At 45.3% G+C, this 20,841-nt stretch overlaps 1 protein-coding gene across 1 annotated transcript in view; it reads left to right on the forward strand.

Moving 5' to 3' along the window:
• The window catches only part of LOC119461791 (general transcription factor IIH subunit 4-like), a 76,599-nt gene that overhangs the window by 39,433 nt on the left and 16,325 nt on the right, over window positions 1-20,841 (forward strand). Inside the window, exons 8-11 of the mRNA XM_037723172.2 lie at window positions 9,077-9,160; window positions 14,347-14,479; window positions 18,951-19,002; window positions 19,846-19,924. Coding sequence (XP_037579100.1) covers window positions 9,077-9,160; window positions 14,347-14,479; window positions 18,951-19,002; window positions 19,846-19,924 — 348 coding nt within the window. The remainder of the gene's footprint in view (window positions 1-9,076; window positions 9,161-14,346; window positions 14,480-18,950; window positions 19,003-19,845; window positions 19,925-20,841) is intronic.

The raw sequence follows: 20,841 nt of genomic DNA on the forward strand, positions 1-20,841 counted from the left end.
TCCTGCCGCTTGCTGCAGCTGGTCTAGCCCGCCAAGCCGGCACTCTCTCCTTTTCCAGTTGATATTGACGACGCGCTGGTACACGCTGTGACACGTCACACTCGATGAGCGCGGACATGCGCTGTCAAACGCTGGCGGCGTGTGGAAGCGGCGCTGCTGGAGAAGCGAGCGAAGTGACCACCTTCGTGCTGTTGTCTATCGCTTCAACGCAAACTGAGCGCCGAGAACACACAGCACGCACAAAGCTATGAGCCGCCGACGCACCTACACTGCTAGACTCTGCCCCAACGCAAATCGCTTTCAAGATACGGCCCGCGCGCCGCCGCGCAGTACGCAGTTGATGCCAGAGTACAGTACAACGCCGCCCCGCTATTCCTCCCCCCTCGCTCACTCGCCGGTGCCTCTCGCAACGGAAGAAGGCGCGCTTCCTCCCTGCTTTTCTTGCGCGCGCGAGATTTAGACGCGGTCGTCGGCTCCTTCGCACGTTTTCACTCGCACATACAGCATACGGCGCGCTGCGACTGCGTTATCGCCCTTGGACTTTATATGGAATATCTATGAGCCAAAACCAATTTTAGGGCCACAACGCGTCATAGACACCATCTTTATATAGCAAATACGGATCTCAAGGGCCATACTTTTGCTGGCGGAAACCGAAAATACGTCGTAGTTGTCGTCCCCGGCACTTTGGGCGGCCAATGCCATCGTCAAGCCACCAAGCCACGCGACATGAAAAGTCAAAATGGCCGCTAGGGCCGGCGCGGGGTGGCAGTTCGCAATGTATGATGCGGCAACGGTCCCACAGTTGCGATGCAACAGCGGGGTTACCAATGCATTGGGTTCTATGGGAGCTGTGCCGGGACCGACCGAAAACGTCGTAACAGCCGGAAAAACGCAGCCCCCGGGAATGTAACAGCGGGGTTCTACTGTAACACTATACGACACTACGACGCCATCGTGATGCTCGCTCTTCGTTTCTTATGCCTTGTGCTTGTGCGAAACGACTCGCGTCCACGCCTCCGGTACCTGGTGTGACATTCCAAGGATGAGGGCTTCGACGAAAACGGAAAACGGGTGCGCGTTACAATTGAGGGCGCATTAGAATCAAGTAAATACGGTAAGCGTTTCTTTTTCGAATTTTCGTGTCGAACCTGCATATAACGAAATCCTCTTTATAACGAAGTTTTTCGAGAATTTGTCAATTTCGTTATATCCAGGTTTAACTGTATATAGAATCTCCGCTACATCACTTGTCTCTGTAGCACTCATTGGTCCACTGCTTCACACCAACACTTACACCACTTAACCAACTTTACTAAACATACTACGTCCCTAAACACAGCTCCTACAACACTGCTCACAGTTAGCAATCAGCCTTGACACGACTATACTTAACCACTCCGCCACTACATAATCTGCGCTACCAAACTCTACAAATGGCAAAATACTATGTGTTTTTCGCCCTACAAGTAATTTCCAACAAAATATGTGTTTTCACACAGCATTACCTTAATTACATTCTTATGATTTCACCTACTGCAATGATGGAAACATGAGCATCTTTAAGAAGACTGTTGTTTTATCCATACGTATCCCTGCCGTGGTAACAACCTCCGTAGATACTAATGAAAGCATTTCTTATATTCTACCCCCCAAATACCTTGGTAAGGAACATCCGAACCCAAATCCAAGTTACACTCTAATTTTGTACGCCTAACCTACACTGTGTCTTAACCAGCAGTAATGTTTCCAATCAATTTTTCAATCCATCCACACCTCATAAGAGCCCGTGTCCTTTCCATATTGGAATTCCGTTTGACACCCTCAATGTTGTCGAAGTGCTTTTCTCTTGCGTCGCTGTCGAGACTTCCTATGGTGCCTACTTCCCTTCTTAATTCTTCTCTTTCCTGTGCCTGCACGATTCCTGCCTGGCTTAGAAATTCTCTTGTAGAGTTCAAGTTTCGCCTCCTTTTTATTTGATGGACAAAGCTTCCTGAACGCATGCTTGTTCGCGCGCCATCTCGCTCTCAGCAGTCTCTTCATCTGCCGTCTGTACTTTCGTGATGTACGCCTTCTTGAGCGATTAGTGTAGCTGCTGGCTTTGTACTTGAACTCGAACTTGAAAAAATGACTCTTCAAAACCTTTTTCTTGTCATGGGGACATGCTCGCAATCTGCATTTAAGTACTCGACGCTCTTGCTCTGGATCTTTGTGATGTTCTTCGTAGTCGTCATATTCAGATGTTCTACGACTGTTCACCCCAGTGGCGCAACGAGGGGGGGGGGGGGTTTCGGGGGTTGTAACCCCCCCCCCCTGAGGCCGACTTAACGCCCCTCTTTTGTTTAACCCCTTTTCTTTCCTTGTGCATTTGAGTACTGCAACTGAGATATAAGACGCGCAATCGTCTGCACACTCACAAAAAGCGCTTTTGACAATTTCCCGTGAAAAAATTTAAATTAGTGCTATTTAGATGGTATTGGCAAACTGTCAACACCCCCCCCCCCCCCCCCCTGGCAGAGATCCTGGGTACGCTACTGGTTCACCCTAAATTTAAATCCCGCTCTCATAGTGGCTTTGCCATGAACAACACCCTAAAGTGTTGCCCATTGGTGCTTTCTTCAGTTCCTCCTCTTGGGTATTGACTTCCTCCCTTTCTTTTCCTCGAAGCATTTTCTCGATCTGTTCTTTCTTTCTCGCTTCGTTGTTTTCTCTCTCTCTGTTTTCTATGCATGCTTTATTCCTGTGTCTGCTGCCATCGCCTGCCTAATGCACACTACTTTCTTGTCACTCGTAAAACTTGTGCACCTGTGGTCGTCTGGATCAGAAATGTCTTGCTTGCTGGATGCTACCTTGTGTTCACAGGGGTTTCTGCAGTCGAAAGTCCCCACCTCTTCAAAAGCCTTGCCATGGTCAAGTACTCTCCCTTTCTGCATGACATTGTTAATTGCTCTGCTCTCCACACACACCGTATGCAGCGTTGTGCTATTCCCCCTCTCGTCAGTGTCCTTTTGAATCTTCGTTTCTGGGGACCGTTCGCCCTCATGAGCACGACCTTCTGGCACGTACCCTGCGCTACCAAAAACACACTCATCATTCGGGTGTTGTATCCCTTGCTCTCCAGTACTATAGGACTCAGCGGCGCGGTCATCAATAGCCTTACAGTGACAACTATTCTGTCGCAACAGCTCACCTGTGCGAGGCCCCTCTTCAGGTATGCTATGATTGCTATGTATTATTTTGACGGCATCTGGCCTCTCTGCCTCTTTCTCTTCGAACTGTTTTTTCTTGTCACATGCTTGCCGAAGTGTCTCAAGTTCTAAAGATCGAGCGGCGTGGACACGGTTTTTCTCCTCAATTAGTTTGAGGCCCTGCTCCTTGCTAAGCTTTTTCTCGCGAACAGTAGCTAATATGCTGTCCCAATCCATCTCCAGACCACCAAAATCTGTGACGGGGCCGGAAATGCTGGAATATCCTGGCAGGCTCGCCAAATTGTCACGTATTTCGGTGGACTGAAGACAGACAGGGACAAGTCGAACGTTTAAGACAAACATTTATAATCGTAAAAACAAACGGCAAAGACAACAGCACAAAACAAACAATTTACAGCACGAGTTAATTCTATAAGTTCTCCAATGTCCTCAGCTACCTTGAATTGATAAGTCCAAAATATTAACATGGCGTCCCTCGACGTGGCCACGTCACGTCGTCGTTGCAGCTTCCGCCGACACTTCGTTGGGTCCGCCGATTCGTCGTAGACTCGAAGCCGCTGTGTCCGACGTTCGGTCCACTGTTTGCCTGGTTCGGGGGTCAGGACGGTGGGGTGACCGATGCGCCTGGATCGCCCGGTCAACTCCGCTAGCCTGCGGATCGTAGCCACAGGGAATCCGGGAAGCGGTGCTGTCAGCCTGTAGCTCGGCTTCCGGTGGGGCGTTCGCTCAGCTCGCGGGTCGTAGCCGCGGCAGCTGAAGCACAGCTTCCATTGGGTTGCCGCCGTCTCCGCGATCCACCCGTCCTGTTCGGCCTCCAGCTCCGTCTGCCTGCCTGCGTCCCAGAGCGTAGCTGGGCTGTTCTCTTCGGCTACGTGGCCCTTCTCCCGTTGGCCACGTAGCTGGGCGTGCACTTTTGCACTTCTTCTTCTGCTGTCATATTGTATTCTTAGTCGGACGCTCTTATTTTCAAACTTCTTTATTTCTGCCATTGACTCCTTGTGTCTTCTTGTTCTCTTTTTAGCTTCTTCTTTTTCTTCTTCTTTCTTTCTTCCTTTATTGGCACATGACAGAGTTTAGGCAACAGTAAAGCTGATCGGTGCATTCTTTTGTGTGTTTCTCAAAAACACCCTTCAAGGAATGCAATCAAAAGCGTATCAAAGGCCAAGTGCACCTGATTAGTGACCTGCTCACAGCACTCTTCTTTCGCTAATAATCGAACCTCGATTTAACGAAATTCGCGATGTAGCAAGCTATTCTCATTTCTCAGTCTTAGTTCCATTGAAAACGCGCATTTTTTCTTGCAATTTAATGAAACAGTTTTGGACTTTGTTTCAATTTAACGAAGTTTTCGGCCATTTCAGGCATGTACTTGGAGCCTGTATGGCTGGTAAATCTATCAAAATACTATAAAAAGTCAGCCTAGGAGAAAGTAATTTCCAAGCATCCTTCCGCATGAAAAGTTCTACCAACAAAAATGCTGTCTAAGTGGGTGCTCTGGGACGTGGTATTCAGGAAACACTGCTGCATCATTTATTGCATGAAAACCTGCAGAGGCTGCGGGCCACATGGCTGCTCGGAACGCTTGGAGAAACACGAGAGCTGATGATTGCTTCAGCGTCAAGGGGGGAGGGGAAGAGATAAGCACGCGGTAACGTGATCAAGCACATGTTAGAGGTGGGGGGGGAGGGGGGAGACGCCTCCGAGGTTGCAGGCCTGCGCACTCTGTTTTATGACATCAAGTTACTTGGACCGAAATTTCCATTGCCATGCCTGGCGTGACGTAAGCGGTGACATCAAAATCACTGCAGCTCGCTCGGAGCATCCCCATTAGATTCTATGGCAGTCATGCAAGCTAGCATGACGTCATGGATCGAAGTGCACTGGCCTTGTTCTATCTAGGATGCATTGGGGACGTGCGCCTACCGGAAAACCACGGAGTCCTGTCTGGCTATAGGGGCACGTTCGGTAGAGGTGCCCAGCTTCACCACAGTGGTAGCAAAAAGGTATTCGGTCAGGAATGCACCATACATCAGCCTTCCTAAACCTTCTCTAGGGTGGCGACAGCGTATTTCGAGGTATCGCATTGTTAATAGATGCAGTGGCTGCGATTTGAGCACGCCCGGGAGTTTGCCACAGTACATCGGCATATGAGAGGCTCGGCTGACGCAGTAATGACGCTTGGGGGTGTGCACTGAGCTGTGGTTCCCGGATCACCTGTCTGACCGGCGTTGGAGCGTTCTGGTCAAGTCGTAGCCTCTGAAGCTCTTCTCGCACTACAGATCATACGAGCTCCCGTATGACTTCCACGCTGTTTGACTTCCACGATGTTTCCGAAGACTGCTGGAACTGCGTCTACATAGGTGACGTTCATTTCCCGGTTGTACATCCTTGATCACTGAAGCAACGTTCTTTTCATTGTTGTCGCCTCCGAACGAAACTTAGCGACCGTGCACGACGGGCTCTGAACCAACCCTGCGAACAGTTCCTGTTTTATACCCCGCATTAGATGGCGAAACTTCTTGTCCTCGCCCGTGTTCAGATCAGCTCGGCGGAATAGGTGGGACATGTCTTTTACATACATGGCAACGCTTTCATTGTTTCGCTGGTTCCTTGCTTGTAGGGCAGCTTCGGCCCTCTCCCTGCGGTCCATACTCGGGTAAGTGGCAAGCAACTCCCATCGGAAAGCATCCCACGACACAAATTACGCTTCGTGGTTTTCGAACCACATTCTTGCGCTGTCCTCTAACGCGAAGTAAGCGTTTCGCAGCTTGCGCTCTCCGTTCCATTCGTTGAACTCCGCGGCTCGCTCGGAGCATCCCATTTAGATTCTGTGGCAGTCATGCAAGGTAGCATGACTTGCATGGCGTCATGGATCGAAATGCACTGGCCTTGTGCTATCGAGGATGCGTTGGGGACGTGCGCCTACCTGCCCTCTCTCCCTAGTGCGTGCGTCTCCTCTCCTCTGCATTTGCTGTAGCTGCACATGAATGTCTATTCGTGCCACGCGCTGTATCTTCAAGGTAATTTTTGGCAAGTGCAAAGGTCGATCTGAGATGTTTGGTGCCTTGATTCGCATTTTGTTCCCGCATGCCTAGTGTTGGCAGGCAGTGTTCGAGGTACGGTAAAGCTCATTTGTGCATTCTTTTGTGTGTTTCTCTTGTTGAGCTGTTTGCGTTCGTGACGAAAACACCCTTGAAGAAATGCAATCAAAAGCGTATCAAAGGCCAAGTGCACCTGATTAGTGACCTGTTCACAGCACTCTTCTTTTGCTAATACAGTCGAATCCATTTATAACGATACCGGTTTTAACAATATATCGGTTATAACAATGAGAAGCTGCTGCACTGTCAACTTTTGTATGTTTTTTATGGTGAAATAGCCTGCTTATTACAATGCCCCCATGCCTCATTATTGGTTATAAGGTGAAATCTGGCTCCGGGGTGTCCGTGCCGAAAGGGAATGTGAAATCCTTGAAAAAAAAAAAAAATTTCTAGTCGCTGCACGCCACCGTGTGCTGTTTTCCAGCCGCCTCTGCATCGCCAGCCTCGCGCGTCTCTCTCCTGTCGTCATTCCACTCCTCTGAACACAAGTGAGCTGCAGTCCGTAGATCTACGCCGCGCCACCCTCCGAAACACGAATGGACCACGCCAACTGCGCCGATAGCACTGGGCGCTACTCCTAGATTGCTTGTTGGCACCTCATTCTGCACAGTTCTGCTGACGGACTTAGTCGCTCATGCAAGTCTTGGTTAAGTCGAAGTCGTTCCGGGCTACGTGGTTTCTCAGCCTCGTCTGACTCGCCGCCGAAACGGAAGATCGCTGATCCACCCGCTGATCATCGACAATGCACGGTGTTGCCGGTGTCACGAAAGCGCACTGCTACAGATTTGGAAACAAAGTACTTCTAACTAATGCGGCAACCGTCGCGAGTGTGCTTGCATCGGATAGTGACGGCGACAGTCGCGGCAGCGATGACGCGGTAGGAGGCTGCCTCAACATTGTCCTCGGAGGAAGCCCTGCAGATGATTCAGTCCCTCCGGAGCTTCCTTTTGCGTGAGGCACCTTCGCGTGAGAAGCATGTCGGCAAGCTTTGCGTCTAGCAAGCAAAGCTGACAGACATGGTGTTATCTCATGCAAGCCAGTGAGAAGTATGTACGTGGCGACATGCTTGCGGCGATCTCAGTGTTTCTTCTAGATTTCTGAAGCTGAGAGGCTGTTGCGACAACCTTCTCGCATTTATTAAATTGCCCCTTTTGAGGCCACCGAAGCGTTGCCTCGGTGGAGCTGGCATGTCACTTGCCACCCGTGACCCCGCTTTGCAGTTATTATCAGTGCCATTTTTGAACGCCAACAGCCGCGGCTTGTTACACGCAATTGGAGCGCACAGGAAGCAGAGTTAAACAGTTAAACGAGTAAACTTAATCAGCAGCCGGATGGAGGAAGGTGGCGGGTAGGGGCACTGGCCTCCCTGGCATTACAGTTTTCTCACAACAGCTCTGCCGTTCCCCTATTTTGATTTTTTTTCTTCATGCAATCTGGTTATAACAATTATCGGTTATAACAGTGGAATTTTTGTGGCACTTGAATATTGCTATAAGTGGGTTTGACTGTAATCAAGCCTCGATTTAACAAAATTCGCGATGTGACAAACTATTTTGCTTTCCCGATCTCAGTTCCATTGAAAACCGTGTATTATTTACGCAATTTAACGAAACAATTTTGGACATGGTTTCGATTTAACCAAGTTTTCGGCCATTTCAAGCATGTACTTGGAGCCTGTATGGCTGGTAAATCTAGCAAAAAACTTTAAGTCAGCCTAAGAAAATGTCATTTGCAAGCATCCTTGTGCATGAAAAGTTCGAGCATAGATGCTCCGCCTTTATGGCAAACCTGCAACATTTCTTTTCTTTCTTTCTCTCTCATGACGACTGTTCGTATCTTTTTGCACTTTTCTTTCTAATTTGAGGGTGCCATCTGATTAAGGCTGCAATCACTAAGCGTGGTCAGCCATGACGTCCAAAATTTACGGTGCCGCGCGACACAACTCGCTAATCTCAGATGCTGTGAGCCAAGCCGTTGCATTGCTCTCAGCGCGATCTGCACTGCGCGTGCTGGCACTCATAACCGCGCTGTTTTGGCCCGACCTTCTTGCAATTTGTCTATAAGTGATTATTGACAAGATACTATCCACCAGGAATGTTCTTGGAATTTGTGAAATGATTTTACTGGTGAAACTCGAAAACCTCGAATTACCGAAATTCGCAATTAACGAAGTTTTTCGCTGCAAGTACAACTTTGCTATATCGAGGTTCGACTAATAGCCAATTTTGGAGATCTTTACAGATGTCACACTCAACTACATTTTGAAAAGCTGATTGAACATCAAGCCGCCACTTTTTGTTAAAGTGAATGCTGTAAAATTAAAAAATTGCATATGCAAATACGAGGTGTTGTTTTGAATTTCGGTATGTCAAAGTTGCTTTTTGCGATACATTCGGGTACTGGAGTTCTTTTTAAGGTTTAAGTGGTGCTTTGGTTTTCTGTGACCAAACGCCAAGTGTTTCTTCAGTTGTGTTATATGCAGATAAATGTCATGTTCCAGCCCCTTTCTCCAACATAGCTTTTTGTTCCGTAGCCGAACTCCTCCCAAGCAGTGCGAAAGTTTTTTACATTAAAAAAAAATTGTGATCCTGATGAAAGTGGAAAAGGACGCTAAAGAAGTTGTACTCTTGTTACGCAAAATTAATTGTACTGTGCTTAGATTAACCATTGTTTGGAAGTAGTGACATGTTTCTAATCTAGCATTGATGTTGCCATTCTTTGCCATAGGCAGGGAGGGAGGAAGCAATTGGAATGTTTCTTTTTCAGGATTACAGCACTGAAGGCATGTCAGAATCCTTGCTAGTGTTCCTGCAGCATCTCAGGGAGTTTGGACTTGTTTATCAAAGAAAGGTGAGCTTGAAATATATTGTCCAGCTGTATTTTCTTAGCTCATATTTTTACAGTGCCACGCATTCTTATTTATTTTCTCGGTGACTATCTTTCACCGGCTAACAAATGCTCAAAGTTATTGCCCAGCACAAGACGTGCCTTTCTGTATCGGAAGTTTCTCTAATGTTATTGCTGGTTGCCTTATGTAATCATATTGCGTGTGTGATGAGAATAGCCATGCACATGCTAGAACTTTCGGGAGCACTAGCAATTACACTGGAATGTTCAAGCAGTCTTGTATGAATAGCCGATGCATCTGATCCATAAATCGGATTCTGATGATCGTGCCCGCCTCTTTGTTGTGCTCTTAGTGTTACTCGTCTCCCGTGGGCACAGGTTCGCCTAAGAAAGAGTTAGTTTTGTGACTCGCCGTTCCACGGTCTGATTGTTCACTGTCGTGACAAGGGGACAATAGGGTATAGCACAAGCTGATTAGTTTAAAGGGCAAGGGTGTGTCACTACATCTTTGGATTGCTGTAAGGCCGGAAGTCGGCAACATATGTTTATCAAAACTTGCAAACAGGTGCGGGACAGAATCAGAAGCATGAAAATAAATGGACAGAAAAGATTATTTTTTTTGGGCCGATTTTCGATCCTGGAGCCATGTTTCCCTTTAAATACAGAATAACTTTCGTGCCCCAAAAGTGGCTACACGCAAGTTAGATGCATGTGCTTTATTGACACTGCATGCAGATGAAAGAAAAGGCATGAATCGTACTTTGTATAATCCATACATACTCTTGTAATTTGTGTACTTCACATGTACAAACGTATGTTATATGCCGCTGAAACTTTAAAATGCTTTAGTAGTACCTGTGTCACACGGGCTGTTCTCAAGAGTAAGCCTTCAAAGTTCCCAAAATAAGATTGACTCAAAGGAGTTGTGTAGCTGCTACGTAGCAAACTCTATGGCCGTTCAAATGTTTCGTCAACGTGACACCTAAGCACTTGCGGTACCGGCGTTGTGACCTAAAATTGACCAGCATTGATTTATGATTTTTAATATCTAAAAAGTGCATTTACATTTTTGTATGGTTTCTAAATGCCATTTCATTTATTCTAACTTTAAAGGGCCTGGAGTATTTATATGAAAGGAAACATCAATAGCACAAGAGAAATATGTTAGGGATAATATGAATAGCATTTAGTTGTTGTGAAAGTACTGAAACAAAAAAGCAGTGCAATAACCTACAAAACACTGAAAAACTCTTCATAAAACTTGTTGGGCTAGTTGGTACATGCTTCATACAACGAAAAGACGCAACACACCATGGAAAAAGACAGGCGAAAGGAAAGAGCGTCTCTCCAAACTTCGGACTTCCACACTCGGCAAATCCTCTTCATGTGCCCGATTGAGGGCTTCACAAACCGACCTACCACATCACCAATGGATTGTTGCCGCTTGAAGTGCAAGCCTTGTGTGGCTTTGTGAGGCCGTCAATCGGGCACGCCAAGAGGATTTGCCGAGTGTGGAAGTCCGACGTTTCGAGAGACGCTCTTTACTTTTGCCTGTCTTTTTCCATGGTGTGTTGCGTCTCTTCGTTGTATGAAACTGAAAAACTCGAAGAATTGAAGGCAAGAAGATTTAATGTACGGGAGTGTTCTCCTATTTGTTTTGTTACTCTGGCAACGTTGAGTCTGCTGGCTGCAGGAGCTGCAGTGTTTTTGTCTCAGTGGGGGACTTTCACTTGTTGCTCCAGGAAAATTGATTATTTTTAGGTGGTAAATCTTTCTTGCTACTGTATTCAGATGCATTGTTTATGGTATGCAAGTGTAAACAAGCTGTTGACCCTCATCAATAATGTTTACAACGGTCAACTGTGTTGACCTTTTCGCATTGCTTGAAGGCCTTTGAGGTTTCAATAGAATTGTTGAATTTATCGACTGCTCACTCCTTGGTCTTCAAAACTGGTCCTGTAGCAGCACCTACTTAAGTGTTGAGCCAATAGGTCATCGATTCAAAGGCCTTCGAAATGCCTGTAAGACATCGGTATAATAATTATTTCATGAGGACTTACCAGCAAGTGAGTGATTCCCTCATTAAGGAAGCAAATGACGAAAGCAGCTAGAGAGTATAGTGATGGAATTGCTGTGCCAAAAGGCTAAAGCTGCGGAGTCCTGCTACAGTCAACATTGTGATAATTTGTGCCAAGACTTCACTTTTGCTATATTAAAAAAAAACAAAAAAAAAAATGTGCATGTGTACACGCACAAACACAGACAGACAGAGAAAGAGGCTCTGTTGTTTAATCTCTCATGGTTATGGTTCTGCCATTTCGTGTGGTTGTGGGAGCAGGCAGGTGTGTGCTCTGGAGCTAGAACAGAAGAATCGATAATACATTGCCGAAGACACGAAGAGTAGGCTTGGAGTTTTGTGGTGTAACGTGAAACCTTTGAGTTCTTGTTAATATGAATGGCACAGAGGATGACAATGAATTAGACTGATGATGGGCACTGGATGGAATGCAGCCTTTTCTGCATGTGAAAAGGAGCCACGCACTTTCCGGCACCTGGCAAGACTTGCCATGAGCGAGTACACAAATCATGCAACAATCCTGTGATCACTGTGCTTGTAGTCATTTGATCACTGTAATCGTGCAGCTAGCCTGTTCTGTGCAGAAAAGTTAGCCATTTGTTATCACTTATAGACCCTTTTTGCAGAGTAGTTTGCTCTAGAGGAATGGGATGGCGCTTTTGGCGCTGCAGCGCATGTTGCTTCAGGCGAAAGTGCACGAATGTGAAACCATTATTGCTTCTGTCCTGTTACTGTGTGATCAGCTGTCAAAATGCAACTGGCTGATTGCTAACATGCTGTGCTCCATTCATGCTTCAAAATGTGGGACGGTAGAGGGAAAACTATGCAGTAGTTGGCTGCAAAAATAGTGACTGATGCATTAAGGAGGGGAATGAATCTGTGTAATGAAGTTCACGGCGCACGTATCCAAGGCTATGACCCAATGGGCTTCATGGTTACACTCTCGCAAAAACACCTCCAGAAAGAAACACCCATAGGAATATTGCAGCAGTGATGTGCATGACCTCTTCAGGCTGCTTTTTTTATCTCAAATACTCACCCATTCTTGCTCTCAATGTCTTCTTCTTATTATCTTGTACGAAACATCCACTATCTTGAAAGTATTTGCAATTTGAAGGAATTTGTGATGTGCAGCGATTCTTATATTGTCAAAATGAATACCTAGTTCTACAACAATGACCTCGTGCTTCATTGGTGGCAAATGTGCATGTCTTTGGCTGCTGACAGGTAGTGACTTCGCTCAAGATTTACTGCTGAGTCTGTTCTTTAGTAGCAATACATAAAACTTCCAAGAATGACCCTCATAAATTGCCTCCAGAATAACTTGATCAAGAGTGAGTAGCTATTGCTTTCAAAATAACAGGATGTGCAGAAGTTTTCATAAGCTCATACAAAAAAAAAAAGAAAGTGATTTTTTACAATTGCTAGAATCCACAAGTTGGGTATCGTTCTCACAAATGTCCAAGAAAATCTTATGTTTTGTGTATGTGTTTATATTTTTCCAGAAAAACAGGCTTCTTCTAAAAATTTGCAGACAAGTTTTCACTTAGCTTGTTATTGTGATAGGTGCTTGACCTGCCGTGGTTGCTTAAGGGCTTTGGCGTTGCGCTGCTAAACATGAGGTCACGGGGTCAGATCCTGGCCATGGCAGCCGCATTTCAATGGGGTCAAAATGCAAAAGTGTCCAGGTACGGTGCATTGGGTGCATAGTAAAAAAAAAAAACAGTAGGTCAAAATTAACCCGTAGTCACCCACTATGGCATGCCTAATAATTAGATTGTGGTTTTGGCACGTTAATTCCCAGAAATATTATTTAGTATATGTGATTGGTGCTTTCTGAGTGACTTTCAATTTCTAGGCTACTTTTGTTTATTGCTTCTTCAAGCTGCTTTCTAACTATGAAGCCAACTGTTGGCGGTCTCAGCACAGGGTCTTGAAAGTTGGTGCTTTCAGTCTGCACTCCACCATGAACAATGTTTTTCTCACACGAGAAGTCTAAATGAAATGTAGTCACTTCACCTCCTTGGGCCAATAAAAAATAAATCTGTTCAGGATGGTTGTGGAATCATCTGAAGTGCACAGATCAAGTATTTTAATCTTAATGCATCTAAGCTTTTGTCATTGTTTCTGCTTGATCTGCTGTTCCTGCTTCTATGCACTCTTCTTTTTTTCGTAGTTGACATGTATAATCTATCAAGTTTGATAGCTTTATTAACCACAAGGTTGAAATAATTTTGACCTAAAGTGAGCTCTTTGTATGTGACAAGTTATAACCTGAAGCTTTGAAAAATGAGCCACATTTGCATGAACTGTATGTACGAAGTGTGGCACGAAAGTTGCTTTTAAAATGGACATTAAAGAAAATACTGGATTAGGCTAGTTTTGTCAGTTGTATTCCTGGCACTGGAAATAGCTGTCTTACCACAATAGAAAGCTTGATAAGCCAGAAAGGAAGCATAAATTAAAACACAGGTTGCCAACAGGTGCCCCCTTTGTCAACAGGTGCCCCCTTTGTCAACAGGTGCCCCCTTTGTCAACAGGTGCCCCCTTTGTCAACAGGTGCCTCCTTTGTCAACAGGGGCCCCCTTTGTCAAGATGTCACATATTTTACTGCGTCTGCTCAAAGTGTTTATTAATGAAGAATTAGACTGCATTCATAAGTCTGCAAAAGCTTATTAATATGGCATCTTTTAAAAATTATTTTCAAGCGCAAGAACGGCTGAAATACATGAAAAGGCAGTGAAATTTATCACTGCACACTGACATGCCCGGTGCTGCAATTTGAGCACGAAAGTCAGTATGGGGAAGGTTGGCCATAATTTAATGACTAATAAACAGTTTTCAATCAAATAAATGAAAATTGTTGAAATAAAACCTTGTCAGTGTGAATGGATTGTACTTTTTTCTTTAGTGTCCTTTTGACGGTTATGGTTACTAAGCAGAGGGGCCAAAGTTGGTGCTGTGCTTGTGTGTCACTTATGTCGTTGATTAAAATTTTAATTTTGCTGCAAAGCAAATTGAAATGTAATTTTATTTAAATTTGTACTAGTGGGTGGAAAAATAGCCCTTTTGTCCTAAAAGCTCATTTCAATGTTGATCTCACCTTTATCAGCGGAGATCAGGTCGATTCTACCCAACGCGGCTTGCCATTAACCTGGCATCTGGACTGAAGGAGACGACCCTGCGCAGCTTTGAGGCGGGTTATATAATGGTGGAGACCAACTACAGGGTGTACGCATACACAAGTAAGCCCTTCCTGTGCATGGTCACATATGTTTGATATTCAGTTTTATTACATCTTTGCGACAGATCTTGTTCTTTATTGCAAAGTGTGGCAAACAACATGCTCTCCCATGGTTATGGCCTTAGAGAATGTGCCACTTTTCATAAATTGCAAAAGCACTCCCTTCCTTGGTACCCCCCCTTCTACCCCCCCCCCCCCCCCCATGCCCACTACTATCCCCAAGACCAAAAGCTATTGATATGGAACAGTTGCATTCTCTGGTGTGCAATCTAGGCTCGTCAGCAAATAAGTTTCGTATGCCTCACGCAGGTTGTTTGAATCAACCAAACCAGTGCAAGGCAAGCCATGGCCAGGTGCTGAGCCAATGAGCTTTAGGCCTATTGTGGCAGCGAAATATTGATGGCAGCTTTCGGGCTGCAACCTGCAGAAAAAATAAATTTCTTTCATTATGGTGGTACTTCCGCTTCATCAATGTTACTTTTGCAGAGAGTGGCAGCTGTAGCAGTGCCACACACAGCTACTGTTCCAATTAGATCACATCGCACCACTGTTAACTGCATGCATGTGTTCTACATGATAGTGCACAGCTTCCATGCACACACACAGTGCATATTCACATGTGAAAAAGACTCCATACAAAGCAAGCTTTCAGCATGCAATAAAGGGTGCAGATACAGTGTAGACCGCTTATAACGTAAGTCGCCGGAGTCGCGAATATCCGCACTATAAGCGGTACCGCACTATAACCAAAGCAACAATTTTCAAGGCCCCCACATATACAAAACATGTGCACTGAGCCATCATGCGTATGCGACATTCGAGGAATGTGGCTAGAACGTTTGCATTCAATTTACAGTTGAATCTCGTTAATTCGAACCAAATCACGTGGCAGCGCCTCCGACCGGCATTGCTCCGGCACCGCCATAGAGTAAAAGCTTAGGAGAGACCCCTCAATGTCGTGCGCGAACAAAGAAAAAAAGAAATAAAAATGCGGCGGAAATTTCAGCCTCTCTCAAATGGCAAGGTCGCCGATTCTGCGTTGCGCCGGAACATGCGTGTACGTGCCGACGTCTCAGCCACGCTACCATAGTCACGCGTAAAAAATGGCAGTGAACCCTTCTTTCTCCTTTATGCTTCCTCTACTTTCTAGTCACGTGTTGACCTTGCACGCTGCGGCTACGGTGCAGAGGGAAGCAGCGGCGCTGTCCCAGGCCGGCCAACGAAACTGCGCACGCCGGCAAACGCCCGCTTCCCAATAACGGCTGAAAACGAAACCTCGGGGAGCTGGCGCCGGGCCAGCTGGAGCGGCGGCGCCTGCGGGCGCGCACGGTGACAGTCGAAAGTAAGGGAGCTACGAGGGAGGGCAAGGGGAGCCACCGAAGCGGCAGAGTTGCCGAGGGCGAAAACAGCTTCCCTGCCGCCTTCTTCCCTCACATTCCACGGTCTCCGCGTGCGCCCTTCGCCGTGCCGTGTCGGCGCCGCCCGTTCCCTCCCTGAAGTTTCATTTACTGCCGTTATCGTGAAGCGAGCCTTGGCCGGCGTTGGCAGTTTCGTGGCGCTCGCTCGCTATGCGCGCCGTGATATTTCACGACTCGCACTCAAGATTCTGGTTTCAGCCTCACTGGCTGTTCGTTCGCACCACGTGCCCTTCTCCTCCACTTTGTCTCTCTTTCTTCCTCGAGCACTCCTTGGGGCGCCCGTTTGAGGGGAGCGTTCGTCGTCTCCGCTGACTTCCGTACTCCCAGGCAGCCGCACTGTAACCGGTATTTCGTTTCCCGCAACTGCACTATAAGCGATACGTGTATTCATGGAGTGCTATGGGAAAATTAACGGGAGTCTGAAAAGACTGCACTATATCCGGTCCTGCACTAAAAGCGGTTACGTTATAAGTGGTCTAAACTGTACATGGCTCTTCAACAGCTGCTCTGATGCATATGAATAGTTAGACAAGATTTATTCAACAAAAATATTAAGGAAAACAGCATGCGTATTACTGCAAAGAATCCATCCTTTTAAACATGGAGTTAGTGAGTGCCCTGTGACACTTTAGATTACAGTCAAGTCACCTGCTTTGCTAGCCAGGTTTGGTAGTTTCTTTAAGGGGTATAGAGAAGTTCAACAAAATGTTTTCTCAAGTGAAAGTTATTCAGTTGTATTATATATAAGGGAGTGTAAAGAGTTGGATAGCATTAGATTTTTTTTTTTACATTACTGAGAAGTACAGAGACCTAAAGCACCTCCAAAAAATTGCCCTCTGCTGTACTTATGTGGCACGCCTGATGTCAATGTATCAATTACTATTGCATTACCATGGCCACACTGTTTAACTGAGCCATGATTGACACTTCTGAGTCAGTGCCTTGATTGCACACGATAACTTTATGGCTGTAGCTCTGCCTAGGACACATATTTTAAACAGCTGAGTCTTCGTTGGGCTGTTCTTGTAGACACACTTGTGAAATCATTAAATACTTCAATAAGGAACTTACTAATATAATAAGCAGTGTCGTGGAAAAAGTCCACGCTACTAAAATTTAGTTTGACTGCAGTTCAAGTGAAATTTATTTCAGTGGATTACAGTGGCAGATTCTTGGGATATATTGTAAATGTTAATTCATCTGTATGGCTTGGTCATATAGTTTTTTTTTTTCAGTAATTAAATGTTCTGAATGCCTTGATGGGCTTGACGAAGCGGGGAGAATGCGTCATAATGGGAGCAACAGCGATGCATGTGATAGATCTCTAGAGATGTGATGTAAACTGTTGTCCGTTGGCAATCCATTAATATTGCAAGCAGTTGGAACTAGTTTACAGTTGAACCCACTTATAACAATATTGACTACAGCAATATATCAGATTTGACAGTGGACAGCTGCGGCACCATCAGTGCCTGAAATAACCTGCATATTGCAGTGCAGCCAAGTGCCACCATCGTACTGTAAAAATAAGATCTGGCATGTGCTAGCCAACAATAATTGAACAGAAAGTTCAAGCAACATGCGAAAGCCACCCAGCACCCTCCCACAACTTCAACCGGTTCATGATCTACCTTTATGCAACAAGCACATTTGTCAACCTTTTCCCCCACAGAAGTTGCGATCAACAGCTCTTCATAGAGCCGATGGGCTGAAGGTTGACGCATATATAAGGAAGTTTGTAGAAGTGGGAACTTCTACTTCCTTGTTCCTCCGGAGGCTTGGTCGAACTTGGTCCCAACCTATGTCTGAGTTATTGGTCACACGATCCACGTTTTTTTTTTTTTTTTTTGCATTGTAGGTCGTGCGTAGCCAGTAGCTGCTGCAGCTGCAATGCCAGTGCCCTCGGCACATGGCATCATTTTCGCCTGCCTATTGTGCATTTTTTTTTCTTTATAAATTTCATTCATGCAACGATAGAGGCCACTCCAGCATTGCCTCCCCTAAGAGTCACAGCACAGTCAGCGAAAAGAAAACATAGTTATAGCGCTTGAAACATTGTTCAGCATTGGGAAGGATCACAAGAATGGCAAGAATATGCATGAGTCGATGGAGAATTACAGGCTTTTACAGCCAACGCTTTCTAGCATTATCCGCTCCTGAAGCATATCACTTCCAGACTAGAGCAATGTAAAGAATAGTGGATGAAAGAGGATTCAGCAGGGAGCCCACAAAGATGGGGAGGTACTCAGACACTCTTTACTTGAAGTATCTAAAGTTTGATGTTTGTTGTTTGGCTGCAACTTAACTTGACGATCAAGCTAGTGGCAATCTGGTTTTTTTTTTTTTTTTAGAGCATGGTCACAGGTCTGACCTCCAATGGTGAAGAACTGCTTCAAAAAAGTGGGCTTTGTTTGGAATGCTACAAGTGATGCAGAGGCTTGAGAAGCTTCTGCCGATGAAGTAGTGGTCAACAGCAATGCGTTGGCGTTGTAATACTTTCTGGATGCCGACCACGTTGTAGAGACTTTTAAAAAAGCCTCTGATGGATGACGCAATTGTTGCTTTGTTGCTAGAAAGTGACACCATTGGTGAAAGTCATGACAACATACAAGAACAGTCTCCACAAGTAATGTGATCTGAAGAAGCCCTGTACACAATTGAGTACTCCCAGATTTCGCTTTTACGTAAGACCTTCTGCTTCATGGCATGGAATATTTAGACATGCTTCAAAAAGATGTGTGGACTGCACGTGAAGCAGGCGAAGTTGACCGATTGTGGATTTTCTGCTCTGAAGCAGTAAGTACTGTGAATTGCTCTGTGTGATGTGATCAGTAATGGCTTGAAATAGGTATAGGTTTGTTAGAATGATTTTTTCTTCAATATAATCCAACTAGAATACTAATCAATTATAGCAATGAAATTTCTCTGGAACCTCGATAGTGTTGTAAGTGGGTCTGACTGTATATACATTGTGTGTCACTATGTTTTTGGGGGGTAGTAATTACATAATAGTCATAATGTCAAACTGAGATGTCACATGTTTTTGCATTTCAGATTCTCAACTCCAGGTGGCCCTGCTAGCATTGTTTTGTGAACTTTTGTACAGGTAGTGTGTATGATTATAAGCATTTCTTCTGCGCTTAGCATGCAACAGCAGTGACACATTAGACAAAATTATTCATTAACACTAAAGTGCTTTATGCTGGGCTCTACTTAAAATCTGTCCCACGTATGTACATCACGAGATTGTGATGAACTACAAGCTTTGCCATTTTGGGCCTACCTAATGGTTAGAAAAATAAGTACAGAACGGTTAAAAAGATGTGCTTTATTAAAGGAATTGTGCTCTTGATCATGTATGTTGATCACAGTAAGAATATGTGGGTATCATTTGTTTTGATCACTGAGTATTTTGTAGACAACATGACTGGCAGCCTAGACACCTATAAGGGTAGTAAAGATGGTTGTGCATGGAAGTGTCTTTGCAATTCAACTTCGTTGGTGTCTGTGGGTGATGGAGCTCCTGGCGTGTTCCTTGCACTTTTTCGAAGGTGATCCCTAGTAACTGTCATCGTTCAGTGGCACTACGGCAACTCGTGCCTTTGAACATGCTTATGGGCGCTTGCTTGTGTTTCCGCCGGAGCTTTAACGACACAGTTTTGCCACATACGCACTCATCAAAGCATTGGATGTACCTATGGCACCTGCTAACTTCCAGGGAGCTGTTTGCGCTGTGCAGCAACATAGGCCTCGTATGCTTGCTATTGCTGTCATTGCTTTGTCCTTCAAGCGAAACTGTAAATAATAATAGACTGTGCGCATTTATGAACTTGTTTATTGCAAATGTGTAATGACGCTGCCACTGCTTCTTAGAATACACATTTCACTTTCATGTTATGATCAGTTCCTCTAAAAGAGTGATCAACCAATTTATTTTTATCATGCACAGGTTTCCAAATCTTGTTGTTGCCAGACTTACAAGAGAGAGTGTCCGGCAAGCACTGCGTAGTGGCATTACATCAAACCAGGTGGGCTACTCATTATGGTTTCTGTTGAAGGTTATGTTTAGAGAACTACCAGTTAGGCTAGTTAGATTTCATTCATTGTAATGTGAAGAGCACAAACTTTAGGGCATGAACACAAAGATGAGAGTGACTCATCATCTACACTTTACTAGACGTTGTTTGTTCTGAACTGATCTAACCACGATCTAACCACTTCGCATCACACAAAGGTCCCTTTATGTTTTCTATTTGCAAGTGACGTTTTAATGAGTTAATTGAGCACAATAAAATTCAGGGAAGGGCCTTCTATCACGGAGTAAGATAGACAGGAGCACAGACTCTGCTTATCCAGGGTGTCTACCAACCGGGAAAACAGGGAATTCTCAGGGATTTTGAATATTCTGGAAAAACTCGGGGAAAACTCAGGGAATTTGTGCCTCCATCAGGGAAAATTACTGTAGGGATGGGCGAATATACGGTATTGTCGAATATTCGATCAAGTAATTCTATATTCGTTATTCGCTTCAATTCGAATTCAGGTATTCGATATTTTTGAATTATTCGGCGCTCCCGAATAGGCAGCCCAAAGCCACGGATGGTCGGTACATATCTCGGAGGCTATGCTTCACGTCATTGCTGCCATACATCAACCATAAATCTCGAAGGCTATATGTTTCTGCTTTAAAGAGCCTGAAATGTGCGATGCAGGAGAGCAGAAACGGCGCTAGAGCACAACCGAAACGAAGCGGCGGAGTCCGCATGGCCATAGTCAGCAGCGGAAATCGTACGTGAATGACAGCAACGACGGAACGCTTCGTGCCTATTTGTGCCTTTATTGCGTTTACCGCCGCGCATAACAACGCGTTGGCCGCGGTATTGTATAGTCGCCACCCATCATCGCGTCGATAGCTGCCGCGGTTTCTTTCCCAGCGGTTTCGTTT

The sequence above is a fragment of the Dermacentor silvarum genome, chromosome 8, assembly GCF_013339745.2.
Source record: "Dermacentor silvarum isolate Dsil-2018 chromosome 8, BIME_Dsil_1.4, whole genome shotgun sequence".
NCBI lineage: Eukaryota > Metazoa > Arthropoda > Arachnida > Ixodida > Ixodidae > Dermacentor > Dermacentor silvarum.